General features: G+C 44.3%; 1 protein-coding gene across 1 annotated transcript in view; it reads right to left on the bottom strand.

Annotated features, from left to right (window-relative positions):
* Window positions 1-22,444, bottom strand: part of LOC311111407 (cell migration-inducing and hyaluronan-binding protein-like) — a gene marked incomplete at its 3' end in the record, with an annotated part of 102,053 nt that overhangs the window by 10,191 nt on the left and 69,418 nt on the right. Inside the window, exons 6-12 of the mRNA XM_084154119.1 lie at window positions 21,021-21,200; window positions 16,715-16,785; window positions 15,448-15,543; window positions 14,951-15,072; window positions 14,026-14,173; window positions 12,005-12,196; window positions 1,531-1,700 (exon numbers count right to left, since the gene is read on the bottom strand). Coding sequence (XP_084010245.1) covers window positions 1,531-1,700; window positions 12,005-12,196; window positions 14,026-14,173; window positions 14,951-15,072; window positions 15,448-15,543; window positions 16,715-16,785; window positions 21,021-21,200 — 979 coding nt within the window. The remainder of the gene's footprint in view (window positions 1-1,530; window positions 1,701-12,004; window positions 12,197-14,025; window positions 14,174-14,950; window positions 15,073-15,447; window positions 15,544-16,714; window positions 16,786-21,020; window positions 21,201-22,444) is intronic.

The following is a 22,444-nucleotide window of genomic DNA, read 5'->3' as shown; positions in this document are numbered from 1 at the left end:
CAGGAAATGCAGGGCTCTCATTTGGGACGCAGCCCAGGTCTTAGCTTATGACTGACAGCTTCAATAAACAGCTGTCTATTGAACAGGATGCAATCCAACTCATTCTAAAGACTATGCCAGTGTGCCATTGTGTGTGTGTGTGTGTGTGTGTATCTCCCTCCTAGGTTGCCCTTCACACATTGTTTCTGTGCTGTAAATAAAAAATGTGGCCTCATTTAGACGGAACTCAATCAAAAGAGCTTCCAAGAAACGTTTACTCATTTGAAATGTTCTGCCAAACCTAATTACAGTAATGTCAAATATAACATTATACAAGAAAATCGCCCAATGTGACACTCCCTGTCAGCAAAGTGACAATTGTTTATTTGTGTAAACATTATCCTGCCTGCTTCCTTAAATCAGGATTGGTATTTGGTATTAATATTATCCATAGCTGTTATGGTGCTCTGTGTGTTTTCCTGCCTGTCCGTCTGTCCATCTGTCATAGAATCACACTGGCCTAATGATAGCCGAAATACCACTGTCATAACGATGATATTACAGATGTCATTGACAGTCATGACAGCCTGCGTCACCATATGTCATCTGATGACATCATTACTGTAATAGTCTAGTTGGCTGGCGTGTGTGACAGTCTCAGCTCTCTCTGTCCTAACTGTGCTCCCCAGAGCCTGGGCGTCTAGCCATGCTAGAAGGAGACGGAAGGGTGGTGCTTTATAACTCAACATCTAACCAAACTCTATAATCTTTACCCTTACCCTCACCTAACATGTAAGGACAATAGATGAGATGAGTTTCTTAATGTAAACTTTATGTTAACTGTATAGCCCAAAACAACAGTCAATTTCTTCTGGTGAAGGCAACAAGGTACAGAAGAAGTACAAAGGGTAGACAAACAGAACAGAAAGACATGATCAGGGCTGTAAAACTCCGGTAACCTTCCCAGACTCAAGTCCTTTCATGCGGTCAAATGACCTAAAGGCCTCATGGGTGGAACGTTACTAATATTTTTCATAATTAATAAACCTTATTTCAAAAACCCGCCGAAAATCCAGTGTTTCTATGTGAAACGGTTTTGTTATATTTCAGTCTTCTGTGATGTATATAAAGTGTAATATTGGGATGCAAACTCAAAATGTTATACATTTCAACTCTATATCTGACATGGTACAGGTGTCTTCTTTTTCTTAAGCCCATAACCATGTGTGTGAGGTGTATACTTTTGTTTCAAAGTAGATTTGTTTAAGACTACCAAGAAACACTCTGTGTGACCCTGTTTCAGCCCACTGCAGTAAAAGGTTAAGGAAGTGAAGTTACCGGGATTGTCCAGCCCTTCACATGATATCTACAAGTTTGGATCAGTGGAAAGATGAATAAAAGATGAAAGTAGATGGAAGGATAAAGAGAAGATGTAGGGGTGTATGGAAGGATGAAGAGAGGATGAATAAAGTAAAGGTGTAGATAGAGGGATGAAGAGATAGATTGGAGGGGTGGATAGGCGAACAATTAATGCCATGTTAATTAAATTACCTTCATGTGTCCTCCGAAAGTGTCGAAGGCGAAGAACTTGCAGGCCTCGTTGCCATAGCAAACAGGTTCCATCTCGCCGCGTACCAGGATGTTGCGACTCAGCAGGCCGACCTCTGCCCTCATGTCCACCCCATCCACCTCCTCACCCATGTGGAGGAACACTGGCTTACCTACACATACATAAAGAATTAGAACATACCTGGCAGCACACACACACACACACACACACAAAGAGTTAGAACACACCTGGCAACACACACACAGACATACGAATGCACACAGACACCAGGGTTTCCATTAGCTGGTCATTTCTGGCATTTGGCCAATAAAATAAATGAAAAGCCGATAAATAAAATTGTAGCCAGCCAAATTGTCCGGGGTTGGACTGCTGTTGAGTGGAGAACGAGAGAGGAGCCTTGGCTACTGTTGATTGTCAAGATAGAGACCTTTTTTCATTGAAGAAAAATTAGAGCGTAGTGAAAAGCCTACATGGCGGGGCTCCAGACTGCGACCATTTAGTCTTGCTGGGCGAGTTAAAACATGTATTGGTCGCATCTGTGCAAGCTGCACATTCATTCACCTCACTCAAAACGTCCTAGTTTTTATGAGGCTAAAACCATGATTTGGTCAAACAGTAAATTACATTATCCTCATGATTCCTGTAATGAAAATGTCTGCCTACCTGCCCCTGTACCTGTTTCGCTGGGGCCTGCTGCTGTGTCGAGAGAGGCACTCTCCCTCTCCTTTCCCGCGGGGAAAAATGCTCCAGGTGAAAGAAAAGTGTCCTGATTGTATAACACTTTTAAATCCAATTGTGGGCAAAGCACAGCTATCCTGGTGTCACAAGTGGAGAATGTGCTCAGTTTTCTGTAGATTTCTTTGAGCTCAAAAGCAACTATTTTCCAAGCAAGATATTTGATATGGCTTTGAGATGTGGAGCGCACAAAATTCTTATTGGCCATTGCGAGTGCATAGGCCTACAACTACAATGTTTTTTTTTTTTTACATTAAATGTACTGTTAGATGAATACATGGCTACTAGCAGTGGGTATTATCTGTAGAGCTAGTGATCTAGCTAATGTGTTTTGTTTTTCCACTTACACAGGTGGTGAATTAGCCCCAAATAAATTAGGCTATGATATTAGAGCATTGAAAAATAAAATCAGAAAACTCTGGAGCCCTATTTTAACAGTAAAATATAACAATAGCATAAATGTCTACCCAAAATGCATGACAATCACTGGATTAGGTTGCTCATTAAAATATGTTTTATCACAACATGAAAAGATGATGAAACAACTTATTTCTTCAATACCACCTCAGTAGTCTAATACACTTTCTAATAAAGCACTATGAATTTTATAAGATGATCGGCCTACAAAAAAAAATTATATTGCGTAATGCCGCGAAAAATGTATTGTGCGACCAAATCATGGACTTGTGCCTCCAACTGAAAAACATAGTGGCACAAGTGCCACCAGGGGAAAATGTTAGTCTGGAGCCCTGCTACAACATTTAGTTTAAGATAGGTTATAAGTACAGTAGGTCTGTTGTAAAATAAATACCATTATCCTATTGCTGTCATTTCTTGGGTACAGTAGGTACTAGTCTTTCTTGGTAATTGCTGCAATAACATGTAGTAGCCTGTTGAAAACGTTTGTGAAGGGGGTCCTCTGTAGCTCAGCTGGTAGAGCATGGCGCTTGTAACGCCAGGGTAGTGGGTTTGATCCCCGGGACCACCCATACGTGAAAATGTATGCACACATGACTGTAAGTCGCTTTGGATAAAAGCGTCTGCTAAATGGCATATTATTATTATTAAGGTTTAAACCAGTTCGCAAGTGTTTTGTTTCATTCTGTTGAGTCATTTTATTTGGACAAATTAAGTTCCAACTTGAATGTTGTGTTTGCCGCAGGATAATATCCTGCTCGTATTTTCCCTATAAACAATGGCTTGACTTACTTTGGATATAAAGTTAAAGCAACTTTTGAGAAGGTTTGGTGTGGTATGGTTATTAGACTATTATACTGTTATATGAAGGCTGTGTGCACCAGCTCTCCAACTGGCTCCAACAGTTGAACTTGAGGTGAGGAAGACTGTTTCAGGCCTACCAGAGTTAGTTACTCCTATAATATAACAATATAATGCTTATCTTTATACAAAATATTCGGATCGAAAATTAACGAATTAGCCTCCTTCTGTACGCCTATATCTGTATAGCAGACGCAGTATCCTATCTGACAAGAATAAATCAATGAATGTCGGTGTCGTATAGCATGCCGCCGGCATACTGTATCTCTCTCTCTGGGGCTAGCCCTTAGCTTCTCTTCCTCTTATAGTGGACACCTAAGTCTGTAGACCTATGCATGCAATGCCCTGAAGCATTTAGTGCTCAAATCTCCGACAGCTGAGCCGTGAGGTGGACAATGATTGTTTTAGAAAAATAAAAAGCAATAAAGCAATAGGCTTTAAAGTTTAGCATATTCTATGCATCCAAACATAAGGAATATTGTTTTGTAATTAGTTAGGCTGTTTTTAAGGACAATATCCCTTCTTTATTGATGGCGCTGGCTGCATGGGTGGAAGCCCTAATGGGTTACGTACCCAATGCATATGGATGACTGGTCAATTTCTCAAATGTCCGATAAATTATAATCCTCCCTGACACAAACGTACTGTCTGTATGCACACACACACACACACACACACACACATAGAATATACACATGGGAGCACTTGCCTGGAACACATGAGCGCATCGCTCTCAGAAGGCAACCAGAGAATGTTTTTAGTGTTGTTCTTTAGAGTCAATTTACACTAGTGGGAGAAAATTGCCCTGTGATTTTAGAAGGCCTTTTAGGCTGAAAGTTGAGGGAGAGAAAATAGAGTGGGTGCATGTGTGTGTGTGTGTGTGTGTGTGTGTGTGTGTGTGTGTGTGTGTGTGTGTGTGTGTGTGTGTGTGTGTGTGTGTGTGTGTGTGTGTGTGTGTGTGTGTGTGTGTGTGTATAGAGAGATCACTCGCGATACAAAGCGAAATTCGACATTTGTGCAGGTCCCCAGGACGTTGGGAGACGCCATCAAAACCGGCCACTAGGGGCAAAAAACAACAGCCAGAAACAAGATTGGGATTGAACCCAGTTGTTTCTGTGTGCCTAAATTTAACACATTTGTCACAGAACGTCGTGACATGAAGTCAGACTGTGATATCTTGTGGTGTGTGTGTGTGTGTGTGTGTGTGTGTGTGTGTGTGTGTGTGTGTGTGTGTGTGTGTGTGTGTGGCTAATGACTCCTGAGAGGGGAAAGTACTACACTAATACACTCTCCATTTCCACAGAGAGAGACACTTTAAGGGATAAACACACACACACCTAATGAAAGAAGCTTGTTTATTCACAATTCACGTTTATTTTTTAAATGACAACAGCTACTGCTCACTCTCACTCACTCACTCACTCACAGGAATTGGTCTGTGAAGGATTTGTCTGTATCTGAATGTGATTGTCTCTCTTCAGACATCTCCCTATAGTGTGAAGATGTCACCACCTCACAGCTGTCACAAGAACCCCTCTGCAGTTGGCCGCAGACGAAACACACAGAGAGAAAGGGAGATAAATGGGAAGAGACTTAATGGAGGGAGGTTGAGGAAGATTGTGATGGTGGGTGTTAAAGGTCACAGAATGAGTCTGCCAGTCCAGCTCCTGTGGAGCTAGATATATGACAGATGATAACTATTAGAGCAGGGGGAGAGCGGGGGGGGGGGAATATACACATGACGAGATGAGAGGAGAGGAAGGGAGAGAGGAAATGAGAGAGTGAGAGGAGAGGTTGAGACAAGAACGGCCCACTGTCTGTGAGACTGATCCAAGTAGACACTAAAGAAATATTAATGAGTTCAGAACATTCACTTTCCCCAGGTTCAGTCTTCTCTCCTCACTATTGGCATCATATTACATGACTTCTTAAAAGAAGAGAAGAACACGAAAAAAGAACAAAACAAAAAGGAAGGAATCTAAAAACAGAACAGCTCTGACTCCCCGCCCACACACTAGACACGAACACAGTAATTAAAATGCCAAAGAGTTATTGAAGAAAAAATGGAATTAAATGAAACATAAGTGTAAAAGAATCAGAGACACAGGTGGTCACCCACGCATCCGAGTACAACCCTCCTTTACTGATAAAACCTTTCTGTGCACAAAGGAAATGAGTGGTTCACTTGTCAGGACTTAGTCATCAGTGCAATAAAGACTGATAGCAATCTCTCCCCCATTGTCTCTCCCCCGGCCCCCCTTCTCTCCACCCTCTTTCTCTCTTTCCACCGCTCCTGCCCCCCGTCTACCCCTCTCTCTCCCAATTGTTAATGATGCGGAGGAGACAGGAAGAGTTAGATACCTGGGTACTGTTGGTTCTGACATGGTCTGCCTTGAGGGAGCCGTTGGAAAGAATCACGGCCACCTTTCGCCATGTTACTGGCGCTCCCCTGACAACACTGACAAACTGCATCCTCCACTGATGAATGGAGAGAGTTGGAGAACCCTATTAGGAATGAGAATTTGTCTGTGTGTGTTTGTGTAACTGCGTGTCTGTCTCTCTGTCTCTCTGTCTCTCTGTCTCCCTGTCTCTCTGTCTCCCTGTCTCCCTGTCTCCCTGTCTCCCTGTCTCTCTGTCTCTCTGTCTCTCTGTCTCTCTGCCTGTGTGAGATAATCATGGTCAAAAAATATTAAAGATTTTATTTGGATGCACACATTAATATGACTATGAACCACCGGCCAAGAAAGACATGCAGAGACACGTTATCAAGAGCTTCTAATTGTGCAGCACTGGAGGGCTACGAGCTGAATTAATTAATACATACATTAAATTAATAGGTATATCAAAGTTGAAAGGGGTTAGTGATTAAAATAGATTTAACACACACACACACGTGCGCACACACACACACACCTAATTAATAGACCTAGAAAACAGAGGTGCAGCCCCTAGATAAACAACTCATTATTTAGGGAATTTTAAACAACATTGATGTATCTACTGTGGAAGTCTTCATCAGAGTGAACTACTTTCTGCTCTTAATGTCAAACAAACAAAAAGCATGCAAGCATCCGCACGCACGCACGCACGCACGCACGCACGCACGCACACACGCACACACGCACACACGCGCACACACGCACACACACACACACACACACACACACACACACACACACACACACACACACACACACACACACACACACACACACACGCACATACACACAGCCAGTTGAGGGCATGTCACATTAAATCAGAGATAGAGCCAGACAGAATGACTGGGAGCTGAAAGGAATGGAGGCATTTGCAGCCACCAAAACAAATGCTGGTGGCACCTTATTTGGGGAGGACGGACTCATGGTAATGACTGGAGCAGAATAAGTGGAATGGTATCAAATACATCAATCACATGGTTTCCATGGTTTCCATGTGTTGGATGCCATTCCATTTGCGCTGTTCCAGCCATTATTATGAGCTGTTCTCCCCTCAGCAGCCACCACTGAACTGCGTGTGTGAAGCCTGTCTCTCTCTGAGAAGAACACTCAATCCCATTGTCCCTTCCTCTCACTGAACCAGAGAGAGACGTTTCATTGGCTGAAACAGACAGACACAAATACAAAAAACAAGCACACACACATCTACACACACCCACACCCTCACACACATCTACACACACATCTACACACACCCCCACACCCTCACACACATCTACACACACCCTCACACACATCTACACACACATCTACACACACCCTCACATCTACACACACATCTACACACACCCACACCCACACCCTCACACACCGTCTTGCTGTAGCCTGGTTTGACCTACTAGTCTAATAACAGATATTTTCATGTTTATCCCTTTGATATTACAGTCCTCTTATCTGGTTAAGGGAGGGCCAACTGGTGGCTCGTGGCACACGGATCAATTTCCCCAAAAAGCTCAGTTAGGTTCTCAACTTAATTTTGTGTGTGTGTGTGGGTGGGGGGGGCGGGGCAGCTAGGGCTGGCTCTGACTGCATGTGTGCTAGCCAATGCGGCCCCTCATGATGAGTTTAGATATTTGATCTAGATAACCATCTTCAAAAACACACTCTCACTCACTTTTCCATGCTGTTTATTCTAGCTCCATGCACATAGGCATAGACACACACACACACACTTATGGGCCCTGGTCAAATTAGTGCACTATATAGGAAATAGTCAATTAGAGGATAGTGAATTAGAGACAAAGCCACTTGTGGCATGCTAGACATCTGAGCAAACACTCTGAACAAGTCTTGATGACAACCTTGTTTAACACAAACAAACTATACTAACACAGGAGAGGAACTCCTCAATGAAGGGCCAGTATGTTAGCCTGAGAGAGAGCGAGAGAGAGAGAGAGAGAGAGAGAGAGAGAGAGAGAGAGAGAGAGAGAGAGAGAGAGAGAGAGAGAGAGAGAGAGAGAGAGAGAGAGAGAGAGAGAGAGAGAGAGAGAGAGAGAGAGAGAGAGAGAGAGAGAGAGAGAGAGAGAGAGAGAGACCGGAGAACAACAAACACTGAGAGAAAAAATACTGTTTGAGAGTTTCGGAGAGAGTGCAGATCTTTGTGTAGCTCTTTGTGCCAGGTCACGTGCCAGTTTTAGATGAGAGCTGGAAGAGAGAGATGGGAGAGAGAAGAGAAAAAAAAGAGAGAGAGCGATAGAGAAAAACAGTGCCTGAATACCCGTATTTGCGTTCTAAATAGTAGGCATATTAGGTATGCAAAAATGTCATGTTTTATAGTATGTGATATTTAGAAAATGGAAGGATGAGAGAGAGCGAGAGAGAGAGAGAGAGAGACAAAGAGACAGAGAGACAGAGAGACAGAGAGAGAGAGAGAGAGAGAGAGAGAGAGAGAGAGAGAGAGAGAGAGAGAGAGAGAGAGAGATAGAGAAAGATAAAATCCCTCAGGCTGATGAAAATCAAGGCTATGTGGATGAAAGAGCAGCACATTGTGTCCCACCTCCATCTGAGTGTTTGTGGTTAGGCTGTGTGCAAACAGAAATGTGGAAACATCCCTCTGTCTCTTTGTGAGTTTAATCCCTGTGTGTGTGTGTGTGTGTGTGTGTGTGTGTGTGTGTGTGTGTGTGTGTGTGTGTGTGTGTGTGTGTGTGTGTGTGTGTGTGTGTGTGTGTGTGTGTGTGTGTGTGTGTGTGTGTGTGTGAGAGAGAGAGAGAGAGAGAGAGAGAGAGAGAGAGAGAGAACATACCTCTGCTGATTTGTGTGTTTAATCTGTAACAGGTAAAGACTGAGTTGTGTTAACCGCCCCACTACGCCCAGGGGAGAGAGATGAGGAAAAAGACAGAAGAAGAGAGAGAGAAATAATGCAATTATGTGCCTGGTTACCACTCCCCTGGCTTTGTCATAAATGTACATGTAAATAATAAGAGAGGAGGGTGAGCGAGTTCTGTGATTAGAGTTAGAGTTCTGTGATTAGAGTTAGAGTTCTGTGATTATTTTAACCTGTGTGTGTTTTTCTGTGTGTATGTCTGTGTGTGTGGCCTTGTCCGAATACCCGCACTTGCGGGTAAAGAGATGTAGAGACAGAGAAAGAGTGATGGAGAGCAATTACATAAGATAGAATGTGATGTGGAGAGAAAGCTCATGACTTACTATGATGCCCCAGAGGCCTTCAGAAGCCTGGGAATAGATTCATGTTCAGCCCCAGGAGGAGAGAGCCTTTCTGAGATCTTTCAGCAAATTCTCTCTCTCTCTCTCTCTCTCTCTCTCTCTCTCTCTCTCTCTCACACACACACTCACACACTCTCTGGTTCAGACTGCGGTCAATGAAGACTTGTTTGACTCTTGTCTCTCTGCTTGTATAATGGTGTGGCAGATGCACGCACACACACAAAGGTGGTGGGGTGGCAGAATACTTGTTTGAATTTTGTGAGTCTGTCTGGCCAAAGATGTCACTTGGTTTGGCTCCATTCACATAACAAGAAAAAAATGACTTTAGAAGGCTTTAGGGTTGTGTCCCAAATGAACCCTTATTCCCTTTATAGTGCTACTAGATCCCTGGTCAAAAGTAGTGCACTACATAGGGAACATGCTGCCATTTGGGACCCATGTTCGGAGTTGGAACACTCAAACCTTGTTAATGTGAGTGTGAGTGTGAGAAATGTAAAACACATGGTAGAATCAAACACAAACACACACACTATTATACAACTTCCACTTATGCGTTCACAAGAATCTCTCCAACAGCTATTTACAGCACATAAACAAGCTTCGCTCTGTCCGTCCCAATGAGCAGTGTGTTCTAAAACCATCACACACACACACTCAGACACTCACACACTCACTGCCCTAAAAGCACAGAGGGTCCATTCCAGAGGTATGGACAGAGAGTCCAGTGATTGTGATTTAGTAGGTCAAGCATCTGTGCTGGGAAGCAAAAATCTGGGTCAAGCACAAATATTACCAGTGCTTCATTCCCAGGCCTGTCTTCTCCCTATATAGTACACTACTTTTGACCATAGCCATATTTGCCCTAGTCAAAAGTAGTGCACTATATAGTAAATAGGGTGGCATTATGGACACGTACCCTGTCTCTCTGTCTCTCTCTCCCTCCATCATTCAACACACCAATCCATGCCAAGGCTGTGGCAGCAAGGTTGAAGGCGCTGCCACACACACACACACACTGTATTTTGTCATGTGGAGCCCAGGAACAGTTGCTGCTTCTTGGGGAACCCAATAAAAAATAAAGACACACACACAGTCTAGATTGGTGAAAGCTATGAAATGGAATCATTGTTCACACCTTAATAACTGTGCTATTTCAGTGAATACTTTAAGGAAGAAAGAAAGAAAGAAAGAAAGAAAGTAGCAGACGCTTTTATCCAAAGCGACTTACAGTCATGCGTGCATACATTTTTACGTATGGGTGGTCCCGGGGATCGAACCCACTACCCTGGCGTTACAAGCGCCATGCTCTACCAATTGAGCTACAGAGGACCCAGCTTCCCCTCCCCCATTCCTAACCTTAACCTTTACTGGGGGAAATGCTAAACTGACCCAACATCAGTGTATAAGGGCAACATCTCCCTACACCGAGGGGACAGTTAAGCATCCCTGACCTTGACCTTTGACTCGGTTGCTATTGCAACATACGTTAGGTCAGTCAACCTTAGACTTTTATTTTTCACAAGGAGACTTAACTTACTGATGCAAAGAACAGACATTACAGCAGCATTACATTGCATATACACACACACACACACACACACTCACACACAGGTACATACACACAGGTACTCTTTCCTCTGCTCTTATCCTTCTAGACCTATCCGCTGCCTTTGATACTGTGAACCATCAGATCCTCCTCTCCACCCTCTCCGAGTTGGGCATCTCCGGCGCTGCTCACTCTTGGATTGCGTCCTACCTGACAGGTCGCTCCTACCAGGTGGCATGCGAGAATCTGTCTCCGCACCACGTGCTCTCACCACTGGTGTCCCCCAGGGCTCAGTTCTAGGCCCTCTCCTATTCTCTCTATACACCAAGTCACTTGGCTCTGTCATATCCTCACATGGTCTCTCCTATCATTGCTACGCAGATGACACACAATTCATTTTCTCCTTTCCCCCTTCTGATAACCAGGTGGCGAATCGCATCTCTGCATGTCTGGCAGACATATCAGTGTGGATGACGGATCACCACCTCAAGCTGAACCTCGGCAAGACGGAGCTGCTCTTCCTCCCGGGGAAGGACTGCCCCTTCCACGATCTCGCCATCACGGTTGACAACTCCATTGAGTCCTCCTCCTAGAGTGCAAAGAACCTTGGCGTGATCCTGGACAACACCCTGTCGTTCTCCGCTAACATCAAAGCTGTGACCTAAACCTGTAGGTTCATGCTCTACAACATTCGCAGAGTACGACCCTACCTTACACAGAAAGCGGCACAGGTCCTAATCCAGGCACTTGTCATCTCCCGTCTGGATTACTGCAACTCGCTGTTGGCTGGGCTCCCTGCCTGTGCCATTAAACCCCTACAACTTATCCAGAACGCCGCAGCCCGTCTGGTGTTAGACCTTCCCAAGTTCTCTCATGTCACCCCGCTCCTCCGCACACTCCACTGGCTTCCAGTTGAGGCTCGCATCTACTACAAGACCATGGTGCTTGCCTACGGAGCTGTGAGGGGAACGGCACCTCCTTACCTTCAGGCTCTGATCAGACCCTACACTCAAACGAGGGCACTACGTTCATCCACCTCTGGCCTGCTAGCTCCCCTACCTCTACGGAAGCACAGTTCCCGCTTTTTTAAAAGTGGTTGTCCCACTGGCTATCATAAGTTGAATGCACCAATTTGTAAGTCGCTCTGGATAAGAGCGTCTGCTAAATGATGTAAATGTAAATGTACACACACACACACACACACACACACACACACACACACACTCACACACTCACCTTGGACTTTAACCTGTGTGGGCCCACAGGCAGGGCAGGGTAGTATGGTGAACTCCTCAGCCTGGTGCATAGAGTAGTCAGTACTGGCCACCACCACTCTGTCTCCTGGGCCCCAGCCTTCAGCTGGCTCATCTAACTCCAGGACAGTGCTGTTGTATAGATGCTCTATAGAGATGGAGGCCTGGGGACGCACTGGAGGGACAGAGTCAGAGAAACACGTCAATCAATATGGTTATATCAAATACACAGACACAAAAACACACACAGACACACAAACACAAGCACACCCTTACGCACACACTCTTCCCATAAATCAGTTGGAGCAGCTGGGCTGTCAGGTTAACTGAATAGAATAAACTCCAATGAAGAGGAGCCATAACTCTCCTGCTGAATGTGTGTGTGTGTGTGTGTTATTCATAACTCATGTGCTGTACAGTATGTCCTCTGTCTGGGCTGACGTCTAGGAGGATCATGGATGAATAGAACATTGTAAGAGGATAGACATGGTACTAATGGACTAATAGGGGAATACCCCAAACCACCTTCAATCTATCAGCTAAAGGATATCACACACACATACGCACAAACACACAAACACACACACACACCTAAATTGCCTTAATCAAATCAGAATCACCTAAACCATGGCTCATGATGGCATTGTGGACACATGGCTGTATAATGACATAGAGGACAGGATGTTACACTACTGTTCTGACTGTAATGATGTTACAGTACTGTGCTGACTGTAATGATGTTATAGTACTGTTCTGACTGTAATGATGTTACAGTACTGTTCTGACTGTAATGATGTTACAGTACTGTTCTGACTGTAATGATGTTACAGTACTGTTCTGACTGTAATGATGTTACAGTACTGTTCTGACTGTAATGATGTTACAGTACTGTTCTGACTGTAATGATGTTACAGTACTGTTCTGCCTGTAATGATGTTACAGTACTGTTCTGACTGTAATGATGTTACAGTACTGTTCTGACTGTAATGATGTTACAGTACTGTTCTGACTGTAATGATGTTACAGTACTGTTCTGACTGTAATGATGTTACAGTACTGTTCTGACTGTAATGATGTTACAGTACTATTCTGACTGTAATGATGTTGTAGTACTGTTCTGACAGTAATGATGTTACAGTACTGTTCTGCCTGTAATGATGTTACAGTACTGTTCTGACTGTAATGATGTTACAGTACTGTTCTGACTGTAATGATGTTACAGTACTGTTCTGACTGTAATGATGTTACACTACTGTTCTGACTGTAATGATGTTACACTACTGTTCTGACTGTAATGATGTTAACACATGACGCTCAACAATCTACACAGAGACAAGTCGGGCTGTGACAGTTATGGAAGGGAGGAGATGGAGACAGTTTGACTGATTAAGGTAGAAAAGCATTCATTTACACTACTGATATTGGGTATTGTTGATATATTGACTTAAAAATACAACACAGTGAATGTATTAGAGCGTTATGACAGTTATTTTATTCACAGTCTTCATCCATAATCATCAGCTACACGATTATGCAATTACAAATTATCTAACTTACATAATTTTTTTTCACTTTCATTTTTAATAAATGTGTAAACATTTCTAAAAACCTAATTCCACTTTGACATTATGGGGTAATGTGTATAGGCCAGTGACACAAAATCTAAATGTAATCCATATTTTTTTCAGGATGTAACACAACAAAATGTGGAAAAAGTCAAGGGGTGTGATTACTTTATGAAGGCACTGTGTGTCTATGGCTGTAGCTTTGCTGTGTGTGAAGTCACTGAGTTGGCAGTGTTCTCTTCTTCAATCATAAGGGATCCATGCATACCGGGTAACCCACACAAAAAACCCACACTTATACAGTTAAGGGTAAAGCCGTTGGCACACAAATAAACACACGCACGTGGACACACACAAATACACACACACAGACGCACACGGGCACCCAACTACAGACCTCCCCCTACACACACACACAGACACACACAGGTGTCCGTACCTAGTTTACCGCAGAGAAAGCGTACTCTGTAGTTGTGGCAGAGGCCGTGGCTCTGGTCCTTGTTGAGACAGACGAAGCCGTAGTCCCTGTCAGACTTATAGATGACATCTCCTGTCTCGTTAGATGGGACACCATCATGGGACTCAGCCTGGAAGAGAGAGAGAGAGAGAGGGGGGGAGAGAGAGAGAGGCAGGGAGAGGGAGAGAGAGAGGAGAGAGAGAGAGAGAGAGAGAGAGAGAGAGAGAGAGGGGGAGAGAGAGAGCGAAAGAGAAGAACAGAGGAAAAGGGTTAGAGTTAGGAAGAGGTAGAGGGAAAATAATAACTACATTTGTCACAGCAGTGCTTAACAGAAGCCTTGGCTTCAACATCCAAAGAACAAGCCAAGACAGCAGTTTGTTTACGGTAAAATAATGTCTGTTTAAAGCACCAAGGAGAAAGAAGTCAGCTTTTTCCTGTCACAGTAGACTGTGTGGGTATGACAGACAGACAAAGAGAGTGACAGTGTGTGTGTGTTTAGTCTTCCCTGTGGATGCCAAACAGCTTCTGCTTATGCCATACATGGTGACAGAGTGAATTTAGTATCTGTGAACACACACAGCGCTGGCTGCTGTGACCTCATCATAATTACAGCCAATAAAAATGGAAATAGATCAAGCTAAGCGTTGCCTTCTTTTGGCGCATCATTGTTCCAAAGTTATTTGGCTGCTACAGAGCTATAGGCACCAGCTGTTCATATATGTGTGTGTGTGTGTGTGTGTGCGTGTGTGTGTGTGTGTGTGTGTGTGTGTGTGTGTGTGTGTGTGTGTGTGTGTGTGTGTGTGTGTGTGTGTGTGTGTGTGTGTGTGTGTGCACGCGCGTGCGTGTGTGTGTGTGTCTGTGCGTTTGAATGTGTGTGTGTGTGTGTGTGTGTGTCTGTGCGTTCTACCTGTATATCCATGGGGGTGCTACAGAGGCGGTCAGGGTAAGCCTTGTGGAGGTCAGACAGCTTCTCCCAGTCTCCTGATCCTCTCTCATCATCTCTGTCAAACCACTCAGTCCACTCTGCCTCTGTAACACACACACTCATTTCAATGGGATTCCTACACACCGTTGCCAAGATGTTGATGTGTGTGTGCGTGCGCATGAATGTGTGTGTGGAGATTAATCAAATTTACATCAAGGATTAGACTTCTTTCTAATGTGTTCTGACAAAGAGCATTAGTAGGAGAGTAGTTGAAGGGAATTTTTCCATATTATGTTGTCTGGGTTCAGTAGGGACCATGTGTGTGTGTGTGTGTGTGTGTGTGTGTGTGTGTGTGTGTGTGTGTGTTGTGTAATGAACGTAGGGGATTCTTGCTGCTCTGTTGAGCTGAATTTAAATCAAAGGCTTTCAAACAGTGATGATATGACCCCGACGGCAAGTCAGAAGTGTGTGTGTGTTACCTTGCACCCATTGACTGGAGGTGGTGATGGTAAAGTGCTCTCCGTATTCTGACTGGAACATGCGTGAACTACGAGCCTCCGAGGAGGCCTTGGTCCCTGTTCACACACACATACACACACACACACACACACACAGACACACAGGAGTCAGCAGAGTAAGGAGAGGACATGTCCAGCATACTTTAACAGTGTGCTCTTTCTTTTTTTCACTCTCCCGCTAGCTGTCTGTCTGTCTGTTGTCCGTCTGTCCGTCTGTCCGTCTGCCCGTCCGTCCGTCCGTCCGCCTGTCTGTCCGTTGTCTGTCCATCCGTCTGTCTGTCGGTCTGTCTGTCCGTTGTCTGTCCATCTGTCTGTCTGTATGTCTGTCTGTCTGTCTGTCTGTCTGTCCGTCTGTCTGTCCGTTGTCTGTCCTTCTATCTGTCTGTCCGTCCATCTGTCTGTATGTCTGTCTGTCTGTCTGTCCAGACAGGTGTTTGGTTTATAACATCTATAACACTATGTAAACTAAGAAATACAAGTACAATAGAGAGAGAAAGAGAAACAGAGAGAAGAGGGAGAGATACTCTAGAAAGTAAGAGAGAGAGAGAAGGGGGAGAGATACTCTAGAAAGTAAGAGAGTGAGAGAGAAGAGGGAGAGATACTCTAGAAAGTAAGAGAGAGAGAGAAGGGGGAGAGATACTCTAGAAAGTGAGAGAGAGAGAGAAGAGGGAGAGATACTCTAGAAAGTGAGAGAGAAGGGGGAGAGATACTCTAGAAAGTGAGAGAGAGAGAGAAGGGGGAGAGATACTCTAGAAAGTGAGAGAGAGAGAGAAGGGGGAGAGATACTCTAGAAAGTGAGAGAGAAGGGGGAGAGATACTCTAGAAAGTAAGAGAGAGAGAGAAGGGGGAGAGATACTCTAGAAAGTAAGAGAGAGAGAGAAGGGGGAGAGATACTCTAGAAAGTGAGAGAGAGAGAGAAGAGGGAGAGATACTCTAGAAAGTGAGAGAGAAGGGGGAGAGATACTCTAGAAAGTGAGAGAGAGAGAGAAGGGGGAGAGATACTCTAGAAAGTGAGAGAGAAGGGGGAGAGATACTCTAGAAAGTAAGAGAGAGAGAGAAGGGGGAGAGATACTCTAAAGTAAGAGAGAGAGAGACGGGGGAGAGATACTCTAGAAAGTAAGAGAGAGAGAGGGAGGTGGGTCAAAGGGAGAGAAAGAGAGGTTGAGGGAAAGATAAGGAGAGGAGAGGGTCGAGAAAGGAGAGAGAGATGAGAGAGAGTGCGGTTCACCTTGATAGATAGCATGATCCTCCACTGCAGAGGACGAGTTGCCTTTCACTGCAATGAAACTCCAGGGATGACTGGAGAAAGGGAGAGAAGAGGTGAAGAGACATAAAGTAGAGAGAGGGGGAGGGAAATAGGGAGATTGACAGTGTGAGGTGCAAGACGATAAGGATGGATGGAAAGAAAAGAAAAAGAGAGAGGGGGAGAGATATATGTCCATTACACGCACGCACACACACACACACGCACACACACACACACACACACACACAGTTCCAGCCAGCCCTGGTAATGATGTTGACATAAGGAGTGACGGGCTGTCGGAAAAACCCAGGGGCAGGATGGGTAATTACAGTAGCAATCCCATCATGCCTCACTCTTGTGAGGACACAGTGACACGAGTGTCAGGGGAGAGATGTGTGTGTGTGTGTGTGGCGTGTACTAGGTGTCTGACGAGAGTCTATGTGATATTCACACCAGGACATTCCAACTACATATTGCATTATGATTCCACCAGGAACAGTCAGAGAACTGGCATTAGAACACTTCAGGAGGGTGGTCACGTGTGCAAGCAAGGCAGAGGTCCCGAGTTCGCGCCAGGTACGGGCCCAATCGGTAGGAAGCAGTACTCGCTAAGCACGCAGTGTGACGTCCTTTACACTAGCTAGCCATCATGTTCTCAGTGTGACGTCCGTTACACTAGCTAGCCATCATGTTCTCAGTGTGACGTCCTTTACACTAGCTAGCCATCATGTTCTCAGCGTGACGTCCTTTACACTAGCTAGCCATCATGTTCTCAGCGTGACGTCCTTTACACTAGCTAGCCATCATGTTCTCAGCGTGACGTCCTTTACACTAGCTAGCCATCATGTTCTCAGCGTGACGTCCTTTACACTAGCTAGCCATCATGTTCTCAGCGTGACGTCCTTTACACTAGCTAGCCATCATGTTCTCAGTGTGACGTCCTTTACACTAGCTAGCCATCATGTTCTCAGTGTGACGTCCTTTACACTAGCTAGCCATCATGTTCTCAGTGTGACGTCCTTTACACTAGCTAGCCATCATGTTCTCAGTGTGACGTCCTTTACACTAGCTAGCCATCATGTTCTCAGCGTGACGTCCTTTACACTAGCTAGCCATCATGTTCTCAGCGTGATGTCCTTTACACTAGCTAGCCATCATGTTCTCATTTAATAGCAACTGGAGACAAGCAAAACACAACTGCAAAATGATGTGAGGTTTTATATAGATCAGCATGCCAGATATGTCTCTAAAGGTGTCTACAGTAATGACATTATATCAACAACTATTGGCTTTCATGAAATGTAAGAGCAATACACACACACACCATCCCCCACTCATAAATAGCACCATGACTTTGGTAAACATATGTAAATTGCATTCCTGGAGGATGGATTGCAGAGATCTTCGTGTTGCCAAAATGATTGCCTTATTAAAATGTGCTCTGGCACACCTCAAATAATATATTCCTTCTTCTGCTTTAACACTGTTTGGCACGAGTGTCAGGACGATAGACGACAAGAGACTTTAAGTACATCCTCCTCGTCCTCCTTCATCCGTCTTTCTCTCTCTCTCTTCTCATCTCAAGACATGGTGTGGAGATATTTCTGTGTGAATACTTGTAAACTTTGGTTCTCTGGTTGTTGGAGAAAATTAGCTGCGACTTACTTGGCAACAGTAGATAAACACACACACACACACACTGACACACACACTGACACGGTTTTATAATTTGGACACTAACAGGCTAACCGCACTGGCGTTGCTGCCAAGCTTCCCATTCTCTATGGTATTAAACTCATTTTGCCTCACGGGCCGCATTCGGTCTTCAAATATATTATATTTCCTCGCCATCAAAATAGTCCTCTGTCCATTGCTTTTGGAGTTGTTTATGCTCCCTGACTGTCTAGCTTTCATTTGGATGACTGTTAGCATGCTGGACAGAGTGAAGAGACTATAGATGACTGTTATCAAGCTGGACAGAGTGAAGAGACTATAGATGACTGTTATCAAGCTGGACAGAGTGAAGAGACTATAGATGACTGTTATCAAGCTGGACAGAGTGAAGAGACTATATATTACTGTTATCAAGCTGGACAGAGTGAAGAGACTATATATTACTGTTATCAAGCTGGACAGAGTGAAGAGACTATAGATGACTGTTATCAAGCTGGACAGAGTGAAGAGACTATAGATGACTGTTATCAAGCTGGACAGAGTGAAGAGACTATAGATGACTGTTATCAAGCTGGACAGAGTGAAGAGACTATAGATGACTGTTATCAAGCTGGACAGAGTGAAGAGACTATAGATGACTGTTATCAAGCTGGACAGAGTGAAGAGACTATTAATGACTGTTATCAAGCTGGACAGAGTGAAGAGACTATAGATGACTGTTATCAAGCTGGACAGAGTGAAGAGACTATAGATGACTGTTATCAAGCTGGACAGAGTGAAGAGACTATAGATGACTGTTATCAAGCTGGACAGAGTGAAGAGACTATTAATGACTGTTATCAAGCTGGACAGAGTGAAGAGAGTATAGATGTAGGTCCATTATCATTTCTACACAGTTCGCATTTAGTTTTAGTCATTTCATTGTTGATTAAGATTGTTTTTCCCCCAAACCACCCGTGGGATGGATTTAATGGGTATGTTTGACACCCTTGCTCTAAGCCATGGTAAACTCTCCTGACCAGACACGCGCACGCACACAAACGCACGCACGGACACACACATACACTGAATCTTCTAACCCCATTCTGACAGCCATTGTAGGACATTCCGATATACTGGTGGTTGAGTTGAGTTCTACTGTATGGGAGGAATGCAATAAGTCTGAATACGATTAGCTCACTTAAATGCTCCTCACTAACCCTCAGTTTAAGAGGTTTTTTCTCTCCAAGGACTGAATCCAGCTGTATTAGGTTTTGTTATCATGGCTCAATTTACTTTCCATTTTCCATGCATTCCTGAGATACTTTAATACAGTGTGAGAGAGAGAGAGCGAGAGAGAGAGAGAGACTTGCTAGCATATGTTTTTCCTTTTATTTCTTATTTTCCGCCCTGCTTTCACTAAGCAGTCCTGTGCCAGGAGAGATAAAGAGACACTGCACAAACAAAAATGTGGAGATTTCTGGTGGCTAGACCAGGGAGAGGGAGAGAAAGTGAGAGGGAGAAAGAGGGAGACGGCTGCCTGTCAGTGGCTTATAAATCAGAGTGTGATGTTATGCTACGCTACATTGCTATGCTAGGTCAGCCAGCGCAGCACTGCCTGACAAACAGGTCAGGAGAGGAGTGATCTGCTAGTGCTACGCTAGGTGGCTACGCTGGGTCGCTACACTGGGTGGCCACACTAGGTGGCTACGCTAGTGCTATCATGCTCTAGCTCAAATGCTTGAATGGAGCACATCCATTCGGGGTGTGGAGGGATAGAAAGATAGAGCGAAGGATAGAGAGAGGTAGAGGGAGGTGGGGAGAGGTAGAGAGATGTAGAGAGAGGTAGAGAGAGGTAGAGAGAGGTAGAGAGAGAGAGAGAGAGAGAGAGAGAGAGAGAGAGAGAGAGAGAAGAGAGAGAGAGAGAGAGAGAGAGAGAGAGAGAGAGAGAGAGAGAGAGGGAGAGGGAGGTAGAGAGAGATAGAGGGAAGTGGGAGAGGTAGAGAGATGTAGAGAGAGGTAGAGAGAGAGAGAGAGAGAGAGAGAGAGAGGTAGAGAGAGAGAGAGAGAGAGAGAGAGAGAGAGAGAGAGAGAGAGAGAGAGAGAGAGAGAGAGAGAGAGAGAACTGGATTTCTCCAGTGACTCAGGACTCAAATCACAACACACCAAGTCAGGGCCAATTGGTGGCTTAACCCTTGGCTGTGGCTATAGATTAGAAATAAGACTTCAATGGTAAAGCAACAACAAGTTATTTACCATTTAGCATACCACTTAGTATCTATTTTAAACAATTGCCAGCAGAACAGAGTACTCTAACATTGCATCTGCCCATGTCCTTTGATTTCAAGTTCCTTCCAGCCCTGGCAGTTGCCCCAAAGGCAGTTGGTTCAGGCCAAGCAGCTGTAGAAATGGTTGGCTACAGATGGATCACAATGCATAAAAGGTTTTTGGAAACCCCTGGGTTAGAGGTCAGGGGTCAAGGAGTGTCTGCTCCCCAGCTTAGTGATGGTCTTCCAAAAAATTACCAAATACTAATATCAATCAGCTAATCATAATAATAATATACATGTATAGCGTAATATAGGTTGCAAAATTCCCTGGTTGGAGGACAGGGGTCAGGGGTCAGGGAACCTACCGGAAGCCCAGGCGGTGGAAGTGTCTACTCCCCAGCTTGGTGAGGGACTTCCTGGCCGAGTCCTCTAGGTTGTTAGATCCCTCGTCGTTGACCACCATGGCCAGAATCATCCCATTGTCTACCACATCCACATACTGGGCCAGGCGACGACTCTCTTCTTTACTGCGGTATGTGTCAAACCTGGGGGAGGCGAATGGCTAGCCTATATCAGTGTTTCCCAATTCCGGTCCTCCAGTATCCACAATAGCACACATGTTTGTTGTGTCGGACAAAAACACCCGATTCAACTTGTCAAGGGCTTGATGATTAGTTGACAAGTAGAATCAGGTGTGCTTGTTTGGGGCCACAACATAAATATGTACTGTTGCGGGTAGAGGAGGCCTGGAGTTGGGAAACACTGGCCTATATCATAGCTACATAACAGAGCACATGTTACTGAGTTATATTACAGGAGGCCTGGCGTTGGGAAACACTGGCCTATATCATAGCTACATAACAGAGCACATGTTACTGAGTTATATTACAGGAGGCCTGGCGTTGGGAAACACTGGCCTATATCATAGCTACATAACAGAGCACATGTTACTGAGTTATATTACAGGGGGCCTGGAGTTGAGAAACACTGGCCTATATCATAGCTACATAACAGAGCACATGTTACTGAGTTATATTACAGGAGGCCTGGAGTTGAGAAACACTGGCCTATATCATAGCTACATAACAGAACACATGTTACTGAGTTATATTACAGGGGGCCTGGAGTTGAGAAACACTGGCCTATATCATAGCTACATAACAGAGCACATGTTACTGAGTTATATTACAGGGGGCCTGGAGTTGGGAAACACTGGCCTATATCATAGCTACATAACAGAACACATGTTACTGAGTTATATTACAGGGGGCCTGGAGTTGGGAAACACTGGCCTATATCATAGCTACATAACAGAGCACAAAAAAAGACCTTCACACAATTACTCCAACAAAAGTCTTCTTTTGAATGTTGATTTGTGGTGGATCTTCTGATAAATGTGTCAACAAATATCAATGAATGATTGCACACAGCCCCATGGAAGCTTCCTGTAAGTAAGATCTTGAGGGTGAGGTCTCAAGATTTTGTGAGGAAATTGAGGTCAATGGTAATTGAGGTCTAACCAATAGTAAGCCCATTTGTCAATGGGGTTTTAATTTCTCAATGGGGTTCAGTTTCTGACAAAATACTCAAGACTTGCCTTCTCTTGGAAGCAGTTTGTTTTGTTTAATTGGTTTTTTAATTATTGTTTACCAGTACTCTGACGGCATATTAAATGTTTTTCTAACTACGTATTAAATGTTTTATGACATTCTTTATTCAATCAGAGATGTTGAACGATGGGATGGGGAGAACATAACACATCGAATAGATAGTTAATACCAACAGGAAT

Source organism: Coregonus lavaretus, assembly GCF_964263955.1.
Source record: "Coregonus lavaretus genome assembly, chromosome: 37".
NCBI classification, from domain to species: Eukaryota; Metazoa; Chordata; class Actinopteri; order Salmoniformes; family Salmonidae; genus Coregonus; species Coregonus lavaretus.
This window is presented reverse-complemented; position numbering and strand designations above follow the sequence as displayed.